Source organism: Rana temporaria, chromosome 6, assembly GCF_905171775.1.
Source record: "Rana temporaria chromosome 6, aRanTem1.1, whole genome shotgun sequence".
NCBI classification, from domain to species: domain Eukaryota; kingdom Metazoa; phylum Chordata; class Amphibia; order Anura; family Ranidae; genus Rana; species Rana temporaria.
In genome coordinates this window covers 199,203,543-199,218,228 of record NC_053494.1, presented here as the reverse complement: position 1 = coordinate 199,218,228, position 14,686 = coordinate 199,203,543, and the positions used below count along the sequence as shown (strand labels likewise).

At 44.6% G+C, this 14,686-nt stretch overlaps 1 protein-coding gene across 1 annotated transcript in view; it reads right to left on the bottom strand.

The window, feature by feature from the left end:
- The window catches only part of DARS1 (aspartyl-tRNA synthetase 1), a 166,282-nt gene that overhangs the window by 105,060 nt on the left and 46,536 nt on the right, over positions 1-14,686 (bottom strand). The window contains exon 4 of the mRNA XM_040358056.1: positions 9,612-9,669. Coding sequence (XP_040213990.1) covers positions 9,612-9,669 — 58 coding nt within the window. The remainder of the gene's footprint in view (positions 1-9,611; positions 9,670-14,686) is intronic.

Here is a 14,686-nt window from a genome sequence, read left to right as displayed (position 1 = left end):
CCCGGCGGTTTACCAGAAAAAAAATAAAAATAAAAAAAACACGCACTCATGGAAGAACGGAAACCAACGGGTAAGAAAAAAAAATTAACCCAAAATGTATTTATTAGCTCATACAAAAAAAAAAAAAAGAAGGTTTTGAGCTTATGAAAAATAATCCTTTCATCAGAAGAGTTATTGACTAGCGGTATAAAGCGGAGTACACACTGGGGCTGAATGCTGCACGGCATCAGCCCGTTCAATAGAAACCGGCCAACATTCAGCCCCCGTGTGTTCAGCAGCCGGGTCGAGTCCTGTCGAAGGGTCACGACAGAAAAAGGTCTGCCAACTGGCTTCCGAACAAAAAAACTGTGGCTACCACAGTGATCAGTCACTGTGAAGATCGCCCCTGTGTTTCTCTCTCTCTGAATGGAGAGGAAAGATGCATAGTATCTTTCTCTCTCTTTGTAGAGAGGAAAAAAAAAAATAAACAATAAAAAAATAAACAAACAACAATAAAAATAAAGGCAAATAAGCTAGATCAGGGGTACCCAATCTTTTGAAGAGCAAGGGCCACTTAAGTGACTTAATAACCGGTTGCGGACCACAATGAGCGGAGCGGGTGGATGGCAAGTCCGTGTCTGCTTTGCTATACTCTTTTTTTTTTTTTCTTTTTCTTTTTTAAGCGTATCAGATTGGAGGTAGGATACAAGTCAGTTTATGTCTGCCACTACCTAGAGGTGAATGGAGGGTCCAATTGGTCGGACTGACTGTGTGAAAGGGGCCCAAGGCCACTTTCACACTGATGTGCTGCGGTTTACCCACACCACGGGTGCAACGCAGTGTACCTTTGGCTTTCCTGCATTTTGCAATAGACTTCCATTTTATTTTGCAGGTCTGGTGCACTTTCAGAAAGCTCACCAAACTCGCAGGTAATAACAGAAGTCTTTGGCTCAGTGCAGGTAACCCGCAGGTAAACTGGTCTGCACCTGCGGATCAGTTTGAAAGCAGCCCAGTTATTACTGGAGAACAGATATGCCCATATATACACACACAATGTAATTTCAGTGATAAACTGACCATAAATAACAGTATTCTATTCCATCCCAGAGCAGGAGGTCGCGGGCCACATCAGAGGGCTCCGCGGGCCACTGGTTGGGCACCTCTGACCTAGATCAAGGCTTGATCCAAGTCAGGGTTTAGTGTGTGGGTCAAGGTCAGGATCGGTATATTTTGGACAGGATTTTATTTTTATTTTTTTAATTAGTATTTATCGGCGTATACCGCGCACTTTTTTGCCCCGAAGATCAGGGCAAAATCGTGGGTGCGCGATATACACCGATACCCGCTTTCCCGCCGCCGAGTTTGAATACTGCGCCGACATATACCGAGCGCAGTACACTCGTGTATAGTCGGGCAGTTTCGGCTACTTCCGCGCTCACGTCCTGGACGTACAGGACGTGAGCGTGACCTAGGCCGAGCCTGCCCGAGTGTACTGCGCTCAGTATATGCCGGCGCAGTATTCAAACTCTGCGCGGGAAAGCGGGAAACGAGCGAGGAGGACGCCGCAGAAGGATGCCGGACCCGACGAAGAGGACATCCGAAGCCGCAGACGGACGCCGGACCCGACGAGGCTGCCGATGGACGCCGCGCAAGACACCAAAACTGTAAGTACAAAATCTTTTTTTCCACAGGAATTTCTGCCCAACTTTAGGGGTGCTCGCTATACGCAGGAGCGCGCTATACCCCAATAAATACAATAGTATCAGCGTGTTTTATGTGGGACAAAAAAAAAATGCACACCATTGTTTCTGGGCTGTACTACTGGTACAAATAACATACACATATGTGGTATTGCTGCGATCGTCTGGAGAAGGAGAATTCATTTTGGGTTGTTCTTTGGTGGTAGGTTATGGTACCAACAAGAAAAATACAGCTAGATGATTTTTTTATTTTTTTTACCATTTTGGGCCAGTTTTTCTTTGATAATAAAAAAAAAAAAAAATCTGGATATATCCATTACCCATTACCATTTACCACCAAAAGAAAGTCCAATTTGTCCTGAAAAGATGTACGGTATAATCCACCTGGATGCACAAAGTAGTAGCAGTTGTGATGATATGTACAGTTATGTATACGAGCCAACACTTGTCAAAGTTGCAAAATTGTACATGGGCATTAACTTTTTTTTTACCCTTGGGCTACTTTCACACTGGGGCAGTGAGGGAGTTGGTGGTAAAGCGCCACTAGTTTTAGCGGCGCTTTGGCGCCGTTTTTAACCCTCGCTAGCGGCTGAAGGGGGGTGGGGGGCTTAGATTAACTATTTTCATATTACTGGGTTTAGTAACACATTAACTTTGCACTAACACCCCGCTGCAGATCTCAAGGGCAGCGAGATTGGAATGCGGGGCGGGGAACCGTGACGAAATGCGGTTTTCCCGTCCATACACTCAGAAAATGGATCAGATACTGTGCATGTGCTAAAACATACAGCATATTCATTTGAAATATTCTTATAGGATTCCATACCCCAAAAAGGTGAGTCAGAAAAGCTTAGCAGTAATGTAAAACAATGAGACCTGATTATTGAGATATCATTGGCTGCTTGAAACCCTGCACATTTTGCTTGTTTATTTACATTTTATGAATGTCCTTTAGAAATTCCCTCCTGAAGAAGTGGTATCACCGCGAAACCGGTCGAGGTCATTGGCTTCCTGCAATTGACACAGTCGGTTTTTGTTTTCTGATGTGCAATGAGGGGCCTGTCCCTAAATGTTGTTTTATTTCAACTGTTTTATGTTGAATAAATATTGTTATTTTTTACTATTTCCGTTTCCTATCAGTGCCGTGAAAAGTCCCCACCAAAAAAAACCACACCCCCTTGCCCCTTCTGACCTACGAGTTTGATGTTTATTGGTTTCAAGCAGCCAATGATATCTCAATAATCAGGTCTCATTGTTTTACATACCAAATGGGATGTTGGCACATTATACTACCTTTACCACTATTTTAAAAGAGGCTATACTCTTCCCTTTCAAGCTTAGCAGTAATAAAAAATAAAAAATTGTCTTCCGACTTTCCTTTTTACCAGTATTGTACAAATAAACAGATACACTATGAATGCATTGAAAGCATGGAGTGAGCACACAATGGCGCGCTCTCTCAGCTTGAAGCAGCTTTTTCCTCTCTTTGTACAGAACGGTCAGAAAATAACTACATAGCCCGTGTCAGGGGTAGGCGGGGGTGGGTCACCGGACACAGAGGACTGGCGGCATAAAGTGTGCCACAAGTGGTAAAAACCTGACATGGGGTCATTCCTGGAGCAACGAGAAGGGCAACATACCATCTCCGTAAATTATATAACTTACCACATCCTAGCTCTTCTCATTCCAGTCGCATCTTCCACTCATTCAATAACACTTTACTATATATATATATATATATATATATACACACACACACACACACACACACACACACACACACACACGAGCAGCACGGAGAATAAGCAGTAAACAAGATTGTCCCTGGAGCTCCGAGTTCAATCATGATTATTTTAGGGATTTATATAGCTTGTACAATATACGCAGTGCTTTACATACCGCACATTCATATCAGTCCCTAAAGTAGAGGAGCTTACAATCTAAGGCAGGGGTCTCAAACTGACGGCCCTCTAGCTGTTACAGAACTACAAGTCCCATCATGCCTCTGCCTATGCTTGTAACGGTCAGCCTTGCAATGCCTCATGGGAATTGTAGTCCTGCAACAGCTGGAGGTCCACCAGTTTGAGGCCCCTGATCTAAGGTCCCGACCTAACTTGCATACATACATGCACACACATACAACTCCAAATGTACCGTATTTGTATGCAAACGTTTTTTTTTTTAATTTTTGGTATTTTTTTGCTTATATAGCAAAACATAAAAAATACAGCAGTAATTAAATAGCGCCAAAAGAAAGCTCTATTTGTGTGAACAAAAATTATAAATCATTTGGGTGCAGTGTTGCATGACAGCGCAATTGCCAGTTAACCCCCTTCACACCTAAGGGTAAAAAAGACCTAAGCACAATTTAGCAAATTTGTGACATGCAAGTAAAAGCGTACATATCGTCACAACTACTTTGTGCATCCAGGTGGATTATACTTTTTCTTTCAGGACAAATTGGGCTTTCAAATCGGTAGTAAATAGTTATAGCTATCTCCCGATATGCCCCAAAAAACTGGCCCAAAATAGTAAAAAATATATATATTTTTTTAATTCAGCTGCGTATTTTTTCTGTTACTACCATAACCTACTGCCAAGAACAACCCAAAATAAATTCTCCTGCTCCTGAATATTGCAACCATACCACATATGTGTATGTTATTTGTACCCCTAGTACAGCCCAGAAGCAATAGTGCACATTTATTTTTTTGTCATACCTAAAAAACACACAGATACTAATAAAAATAACTAATAAAAAAAAAAAATGTTAAATAAAATACCTGACCTTATTAAAACATATTTTTCTTTATTTTTTATTATTTGCTTTTAACTTTAAAGCGGGGTTCCAACCACAATTAGCATTTTTTAAATGTATGTCCTTTCATCATGCGTTTTTATAATATAAATCGGGTCACTTGCTATTTTACAATCCGCATAGTTATTCAAAAAAATGTCCACACCGTTGTCATTTTGCTTGTGGGCATTTTACTCAATTTTTTTTATTTTTAAACTTTTTTTGACTTTTTTTTTTTGATCACTTTTATTCCTATTATAAGGAATGTAAACATCCCTTGTAATAGGAATGGTTCGTGACAGGTACTCTTTATGGAGAGATGTGGGGTCAATAAGACCCCACATCTCTACTCCAAGCTGGAAAGCATTAGATTGTGAAAAAAATTCACAGATCTAATGCTTTCAGCCACGATTGCGGCTGTGTTTACATTTTGGGACCCGGGCGTGACGTCATAACATCGCGCCCGGGCCTCCAACGATCATAGAGATGACTGGTGACCATCTGGTCACCAGTCTACTCTATGCTTTCCATCCGACGTCGGCGGATCGTTTCTCCGGGTCTCCGATGGCAAAGGAGAGCCCGGAGAAGCACCGGATGGCGGCGAGATAAGAACGATCAAGCGGCGGAACTGCCGCTATGATCGTTCTTATGGTGCACAGATTCGCCGGCTGAAGGGATGGAAATCTGAATGATGCCTGTGGCTGCAGGCATCATTCAGATATCCCCACTGAAAGTCCAGGGCGGGAAGTGGTTAACATTAGTGCCGTTCACATCAATATGTTGCAAATATAAGCTGCGGGAAAAAGGGGTCCTGTGCGAGTTTGATACGTGTGTGATGCAAATTCAGCTCTATAGACTGGCATTCCCTGGAATCGCAGCAAAAATCGCACGATTTTGAAGAAGCAGCAGTGTGAACTGGGCCTTGGACGCAAACCATTTACCGTACAATTTAAAATCAAAGAGAGTAACTCACCCTGTAACTACAGATTGTTAGAAAATTTATTTTCAGGATTAATAATTCATCCAATCATAAAACAACCCGGCCTAAGACACCTGGGCAGGTGATAAATGTCTGTTACATTAAGGTGCCTGCAGGAACTTGTAATGCAATTAAAACCAAGAGGGGAGTTTTCTCTGAGTGGAATTCCCCTGTGAGCTGCCAGCTGTTAATGGAAGAACATCAAATAATTTGGGTAACGGCATTCTAAACTGACACCAACAACCTCACTGTCTACAAACACCTGGCTTAAAGTGAAACTTTAACCACTTCAATACCGAGCACTTTCACCCCCAGGCCAATTTTCAGCGCTGTCACACTTTGCATGACAATTGCGCGGTCATACAACGCTGTACTCATAGGAAATTTTTATCGTTTCTTTGAGACAGACAGAGCTTTCTTTTGGTGGTACCTAATCACTGCTTGCGTTTTTATTTTTTGCTAAACAAACTAAAAAAAATATATTTGAAAACATTTTTTTCTTTGTTTGTTGTAAAATTTAGCAAATAAGTAATATTTCTTCTTCACTGCTGAGCGCTGGCGAGGCGGCACTGCTAGTGGCACTGGCAAGGCGGCACTGCTAGTGGCACTGGCAAGGCGGCACTGCTAGTGGCACTGGCAAGGCGGCACTGCTAGAGGCACTGGCAAGGCGGCACTGCTAGTGGCACTGGCAAGGCGGCACTGCTAGTGGCACTGGCAAGGCGGCACTGCTAGAGGCACTGGCAAGGCGGCACTGCTAGAGGCACTGGCAAGGCGGCACTGCTAGTGGCACTGGCAAGGCGGCACTGCTAGTGGCACTGGCAAGGCGGCACTGCTAGTGGCACTGGCAAGGCGGCACTGCTAGTGGCACTGATGGACATTGATATGCTGCACAAATATTCTGATCAGTGCCCCGATTATCAGTGTAAATGCCCCGGTCACCACAGGAAAGCCAGTTAAAAAGAAAAGGAAAGCCAGCCAGTTGCCTTTCCTCAGACACCGACAGTGCCAAGGAAAGAAAATGCTGATAACCGGCATTTGTTTACATGTGATCAGCTGCGATTGGCCACAGCTGATCACATGGTAAAGAGCATTTGTTATCGAGCCTACATCGTCATCCGAGGAACACAGTACCAGTACGCACGCTGCACAGTAAAGCCTCGTACACACAATCAGATTTTCCGCAGACAAAGCCTCCGACTTTTGTCCAAAGGGCGTTGACCAGGGACTTGTCTTGCATACAAATGGCGCACAATTGTTGGCCAACAAACACAAAACTACATGATTTTTCAGCTCTTTAGCGCCACCCTTTGGGCTACTTCTGCTAATGTTGTGTTTGGTGAGCATTGCTTCCGAGCATGCGTGTTTGTACTTTGGACTTTTGCCCGATGGACTTGTGTACACACGACAACAGGCAATTGTCCACAATTTTTTTTTAAGCAGGGATATGCAATTAGCGAACCTCCAGCTGTTGCAGAACTACAAGTCCCATCAGGCATACCAAGACTGACAGCCACAAGCATGACACCCAGAGGCATGATGGGACTTGTAGTTTTGCAGCAGCTGGAGGTCCGCTAATTGCATATCCCTGTTTTAAAGCCTGCCATTCAACATTTTCGGGGGAAAATCCGACAACAATTGTCCGATGGAGCGTACAAACGCTCGGATTTTCCACCAACAGTCTGTCATCACACAATTCCCGTCGGATAATCCAATTGTGTGTTTGAGGCTTTAGAATTGGAGGGAATCATAACGCCCTCCCAAAACAAGAGCAGTTCCACCTGACCGTCATTCTACAATACGGCGGACGGAAAGCAGTTGCATAAAGGATTGAAAATGTGAAACCAGGAGGACTTTATATTGTAGAAGAGAGAGACTGTATCACAATAAAGGACGCTTACCTGTCTGTTCACAATCCTCCTGACAATGTACACCGAGATGCCCATGTGCAGCTCAATGTACTATATTGGCATTTGCCAGGGTGAATGTACTCCCGAGCATGCTTAGTTAAAGGAGTTGTAAAGGAAAACATTTTTTTTGCTGAAATGACTGTTTACAGGGTATAGAGACTTAGGGCCAGATTCTCAGAGACTTGCGTCGGCGTATCAGTAGATACGCCGTCGTAAGTCCGAATCTGCGCCGTCGTAAATTTAAGCGTATTCTGGAAACCAGATACGCTTAAATTAGGCTAAGAATACGAGCGGCGTAAGTCTCCTATGCCGTCGTATCTTAGGGTGCATATTTACGCTGGCCGCTAGGTGGCGCTTCCGTAGAGATCGGCGTAGAATATGCAAATGACTAGATACGCCGATTCACGAACGTACGTGCGCCCGTCGCAATTAGTTACGCTGTTTATGTTAGAGATACGCCGGCGTAAAGATAAAGCTGGTCTCTAGGTGGCGTATCCCATGCAAAGTATGGACGTCGGAACAAGCGTATCTTTTTACGTAGTTTGCGTAAGTCGTACGCGAATAGGGCTGTGCGTAAATTACGTTCATGTAGGCATTGAGCGGACGTATCTTTGGGCGTAAATACGACGTAATAGCGCGCATTCGCCGTTAGTTCGGCCATGCATCTACATGGGGTCAAGCCTCATTTAAATACAACACACCCCCTACAGCCTACTTTGAATTACGCACGCTTACGCCGGCCCATTTACGCTACGCCGCCGTAACTTAGGAGGCAAGTGCTTTGTGAATACAGCACTTGCCTCTCTAAGTTGCGGCGGCGTAGCATAAATACGCTACGCCCGCGCAGCGTAGATCGGCCGTACCTGAATCTAGGCCATAATAGTTAACCGATTCCTTTTAAAATTTATTAAAAATAGATAAAAATCAATAATATAATGTACCTCTAGTTTCGTTTTTGCATGTTATCCTGCCTCTGTGCATGTATAGAGCCATCGAGAAGTGATGGTTTGGAAAATTAAACTAGAATCTCCCAGTACTGTGGTCATCAGTAAACAGACAACCAGGAAGTGTCCAGAACAGAGAAGAATTACAGCAACATCAGAGCAAAAAACGAACAATGAGGACATGAAACCAGGACTGCAGTAAGGTAAAGGAAGCTATTTAGCTGAAAAAAAAAATTCCTTTAGTGACCCTTTAAGTAACCCAGGCACGGCCAACCACGATGGCAGAAGATCCTGAACCAGGAAGACAATTGGGTGAAGAGGTCCGTATCAATGATCAGAGATGAGCTTAGGATGAACACATCTGTAGCTGAACTCCAAACTTGCTTATGACTGATAGATGATCTGCAATAAGAATGTTTTTGGTGAGATTCTGCCTAAGGGTTAATCGCTTCGAAAGGGATGCAGACACTAGAGCTGCACGATTAATCGTCAAGAATCGTTATCGCAATCTTTTCCCGTTGCGATCTTGACACAGGGTTTAAAGATCTTTGACATGAAAAGAATTTCCTCTCTGCTCTCAGCCAAAAGTCAAAGTCTGGGCAGCCTGTCAAGTTTTGAAAACATTCTTTATCAGTGGAAAGTTAAGTCTAAACATTGTATCACATCAAAGGAATAAACTTCTGTATGTAAATTAGGGAACGCTTAACCACTTAAACACCAAACCTTTTTCTGACAGCTCTTTTCAAGTTAAAATCATTTTTTTTGCTAGAAAATTACTTAGAACCCCCAAACATTATATATTTTTTTAGTAGAGACCCTAGAGAATAAAATGGCGGTTGTTGCAATATTTTATGTTGCACTGTATTTGTGCAGCAGTCTTTTTAGATGCAATTTTTTTGGAAAAAATTACTTTAATGAATTAAAACAAAACTAGCCAGTAAAGTTAGCCCATTTTTTTATAAAATGTAAAAGATTTTATGCCGTGAGAATCGTGATCTTCATTCTAAGCAAAAATATTGTAATTCTCATTTTGGCCAGAATCGTGCAGCTCTAGCAGACACTGCAACTTATTTCATCAGACTCCTGAAAGTGCAACAGCAGCTTATAATGAATGAGTCACTCCCATTCAAAATCAGTCCTGCACAAGACACGATCTAACAAAAAAAGCAATTACTTCAGAGCAGAAACTGCTTTATGAAACAAAGTTTGTTAAAATCCTTGCAATGTACATTGATCACCCAGAGGGGAAGGTTTTTTTCCTGAAGAAAATGGCGAGGGTATCTTACTCCTTTAGATGAAACATACCTGGTTTATCCTGTGACTGTATCATGGGGGGAACTCCATATCTGTCCTTGGCAAAGTCCTAGGTAACAAGAAACAGAAACTGAATAGAACCCATCATGAAGAACTGCTTTCCTTCATTACACTCACAGAATCATCATTTGAGGCTGAATTTAAATTGGAGATCCAGTATGGGGGGGAAAAAAAATAAAATAAAAGTCAGCAGCTACAAATACTGTAGCTGCTGACTTTTAATATAAGGACACTTACCAGTCCAGGGATCCCATGATGTAAGCACCCCGGGCCGATTAGTCAATCAGCTTTGGGCGCAGGCATTGTAAGGAAAACCAGCAGTGAAGCCTTCACAGTCAGTTTCCTACTGCACAGGTGCGAGTCACGCTGCACTTTCTGAATGGTCCTGCCGTCTTCTGGAACCTGTGTGTTTTGGGCGGGGAGAAGAGTGTCCGGCGCGGATTTTACCCGGAAGTGGGAGCGGGTACCTGTAAAAACCATAATATACCAACACAGTGCTGCACTACTACCGTGTTTCCCCCGAAAATAAGACGTACTCCTAAAATAAGCCGTAGCAGGATTTCCAAGCATTTCCGAAATATAAGCCATACCCCCGAAAATAAGACCTAGTGATGGGTGTGACTATGCGTAGCGGTAAACAAGACGTGATAGGCGTATGTACCGTAGTGTACTGGTGGGGAGCTGTAAAGAAGTCGTGCAGCCCTTCTTATCTGCTCCAGCTGCTACTGTATCTCTAGGTGACCGGAGAGGTGTCGGCAGCCCCATCAATAAGGTCGGCTCCCCCTGTCAGTGAAAGTAAAAAAAGTCTCCTCAGTGAAGTGAGGATCAGGACGCTTTGTCCTCAGGGGAAGAAGTAAAGCTGCTCCCCAGCACTAGGGGTGCAACGGATCAAAAAACTCACGGATCGGATCGATCCTCGGATCAGTAGTCACGGATCGGATCATTTTCGGTTCAGCAAAAAAAAAATGATGAAAAAAAGTCGGATTCAAGTCTGGGCTCTAGCTGGGCCAATGGCTCTATATGGTAATGTACACCATTGCCCCCCACTTGTCACTGTAATGTCCACCATTGTCCCCAACTCGTCATTATCACCATCACTGTTCCAGTCAACATTGCCCCCACACTAGTAAACAGTAACACTGTAATAATAGCCATTTTTCCCCCACTAATAATAGTATAGCCAACATTGCCCCCACACTAACAGTAACACTGTATAATAGCCATTTTTCTCACTAATAATAGTATAGCCAACATTGCCCCCACACTAACAGTAACACACTAAAATAATAGCCATTTTTCCCCACTATAATATGATGAATCCACTCACTGTTCTTGTACTACTCAGTCTCACATCAATGTACTCGCATGCATGCAGACAGTACTGCGCGCTCTTGCAGAAGATCCACGTGCAGAGGGAGGGGTGATGACGTCAGCGCGCACCGCCGCCGGGTGTACCAAGATGGCCGACCGCTCCGGAGCTAGGCCGAAGCCGCGGCCTTTCCTAAGGCGGCGGCGGCGGTGCTTTTCGCGGATCGCAGCCTGTGCGGATCCGAACAGGTCGGCCCGTTCGGATCGCGGATCGGGCATGATCCGTTGCACCCCTACCCAGCAACAGTCTCTCACCCCACACAAACACCAGGGGATAGGGGAAAAAAGCTTCAGCAGACTACTGAGCCCAAATAGATCACCCCAGCTCCACTGTGCTCCACATCAGAAGAAGTAAAGCTGCTCCCCAGCACCGACCAGCAACAGTCTCTCACCCCACACAAACACCAGGGGATAGGGGGAAAAGCTTCAATAAAATAAGACATCCCCTGAAAATAAGCCATAGAGTGTTTTCTGGAGGAAAAATAAATATAAGACGGTGTCTTATTTTAGGGGAAACACGGGTAGTATAAATCACAAATCAATAAAATATATATTGTGACACAGTAAAAAATCGTCCATTTGTACAGCCCCAATATCAAAAGTTTGCAGCATCAAAAGGGGACATCAAAGATGAAGCTTCACCACCAAAACTGTGCATAGATAATATCCAAAGTGCTGGTGATCTCCTCCACCAGTGTGCTCCGGGCCGCTCACCTCTCAGTCTGACCTGTTTTACCAGTGGGTCAGAAACAGTAGGTCCTCTTTAGGGGTAATCATTAGATCGACCTGGCGTACTGCTAGCGTGTTAGTCCTCTGTATCTCCCTCTTCTTCATTAGTGGCATACTAAGCCTTATATCTCCCTCAAGGAAATCGGGTACATATGGGGACAAAAACACTGAAGTCATGCCCATTGAGGTAATGCGTATAGGGGGAGAAGTCTCGGTTGGTGACGTCATCCAGCAGTCATTTAGTTTTGTATGGAGATTGCCATGTCCAGATAGCCCACACTACTTAACCACTTAAGCCCCGGACCAATATGCTGCTAAATGCCCAGAGGCGTTTTTACAATTCGGCACTGCGTCGCTTTAACAGACAATTGCGCGCTCGTGCGACGTGGCTCCCAAACAAAATTGGCGTCCTTTTTTGCCCCACAAATTGAGCTTTCTTTTGGTGGTATTTGATCACCTCTGCGGTTTTTATTTTTTGCGCTATAAACAAAAATAGAGCGACAATTTTGAAAAAATGCAATATTTTTTACTGTTTGCTGTAAAAAACATAAATACATTTTTTTCCCTCAGTTTAGGCCGATACGTATTCTTCTACCTATTTTTGGTAAAAAAAAATCGCAATAAGCGTTTATCGGTTGGTTTGCGCAAAATTTATAGCGTTTACAAAATAGGGGATAGTTTTATTGCATTTTTATTAATTATTTTTTTTTACTACTAATGGCGGCGATCAGTGGTTTTTTTCGTGACTGCGACATTATGGCGGACACTTCGGACAATTTTGACACATTTTTGGGACCATTGTCATTTTCACAGCAAAAAATGCATTTTAATTGAATTCTTTATTGTGAAAATGACAGTTGCAGTTTGGGAGTTAACCACAGGGGGCGCTGAACGTTTTAGGCTTCACCTAGTGTGTGTTTACAACAGTAGGGGGGTGTGGCTGTAGGTCCGACGTCATCGATTGTGTCTCCCCTATAAAGGGGATGACACGATCGATGCGCCGCCACAGTGAAGCACGGGGAAGCCGTGTTTACATACGGCTCTCCCCGTTCTTCAGCTCCGGGGAGCGATCGCGACGGAGCGGCTATAAACAAATAGCCGCGGCCGTCGTCCCGGATTGCTCCCCGAGGGAATCCGCCCGCAGCACACAGCGGGGGGGGGGGGGGTCCCAATCGGACGGCGGGCGTTAAGGGGTTAAAGAGTAATTTCACCTTTACAGAAAAATCTGTAAGGTGAACTTACACAGTACCCCCTCCTCAGCCCCCCTGTCCCGCTGACCTGCAGGGCGGCGATCTTCCCTTCTGAGCCCTTCTATAGCCGCCTCACGGGCTTAGAAATCCCCTTGGTTAAATCTCCAAAAAACGTCCCCCGTCAGGGGAGACATTTTAGAGCATTTTAATCGCCCATGTGGCGGCGCTGACCAATCAGTTCCCACGTAGCCCATCCTGTCAGCGGGGAACAAGTAGAGAGAACGTCGAGGCGATTTCTAAGCCCCTGTCTGATGAGGCAGCTTTAGCAAGGCTCAGAATCGGAGATCGCTGCACTCCAGGTCAGCGAGACGGTGGGGTGAGGAGGGGGCCATGTGTAAGTTCATCTTACAGATTTTTCTGTAAAGATGAACTTACCCGGGCCTGGCCCCGGTGGACCTGGTCACGGGTAGGTTGCTGGGCCTGAGTACTTAAACGTGGTGTTTAGATTGGGACTGGGCCTCATCCGTGGGATATGGGGGCCCTCAATAAACTTTTTGGGGGCCCTCAATAAACTTTTTTCTGGATAAAAAAAAAAGATGAACTTACACTTTAAGTAGTGTGGGCTATCCGGACATATCAATCTCCATAGAAAATGAAAAGACTGCAGGATGACGTCACCAACTGACACCCCTCCCATATACGCATTACACCAATGGGCATGACTTCTTCAGTACATGCTCAGTTTGGTGTGTATTGCTAGAGAGGTTTTTTTTGGGGGGAGGGTGCATGTGATCAGCACATGGCCAATCAGCACTGTCCAGACAGAGGGTCAGGGGTCCTGGCAGTCTCATAGGACAGTCAGAGGGGAATGACAACTCCTCCTACAAGCTTTAACCAGACACTGATAGAAGTCACAAGACTGCTATATACTGCTGCTGATGAAAAAAAAGATATTTAGCAGTTTATATTTACTAAAATAATTGCATTTCCATGTTCTGTGTACTGTGGAAGACCAGATATAGTGAGTGCAGGCTCCTGGGTTTAGTAACACTTTAAGTTAGTAAACATGCAAGCTTTCAAGAATTACTTAGATTCCTTGCAGCTTGTAAACCCTTACATATACCCAGAAAAGTGACTGGCCTCAGGTGATGCAGAGATTAATAAAACAAATTCCCCTGCATAAGTTGGACCTGTTTATCTGCTCAACGCCCCCACTTTACACAGCACACAGGAACAGAGTTCAGGCTGTCAATTTGTTGGAGGCCCCTCCCGTCACCATTTTTCTCTTGGTGTCAGGAAAACATGTCAGAAGTGACTTATTCTGATAGCAGAGGAATTAGGCAGCAGACAGAAATTAGGGAATGTGGATTAAGACAAGTACACACTACAGAGGGATGTGCTTTGTTCATATTATGTCTGAGGTTTACAACCACTTTAGCCACTTGCCGACCGCTGCATGTATATGTACGTCAGCAGAATGGCACGTACAGGCATATGGGCGTACATGTACGTCCCCGCCTTTCCGCGGGTCAGGGGTTCGATCGGAACCCCCCCCGCTACATGCGGCGGTCGAAAACCCTCGGGGAGCGATCCGGGACGAGGACGCGGCTATTTGTTAATAGCCGCCCCCTCGCGATCGCTCCCCAGAGCTGAAGAACGGGGAGAGCCGTATGTAAACACAGTTTCCCCGTGCTTCACTGTGGCGGCTGCATTGATCGAGTGATCCCTTTTATAGGGAGACTCGATCGATGACGTCAGTCCTACAGCCACACCCCCCTA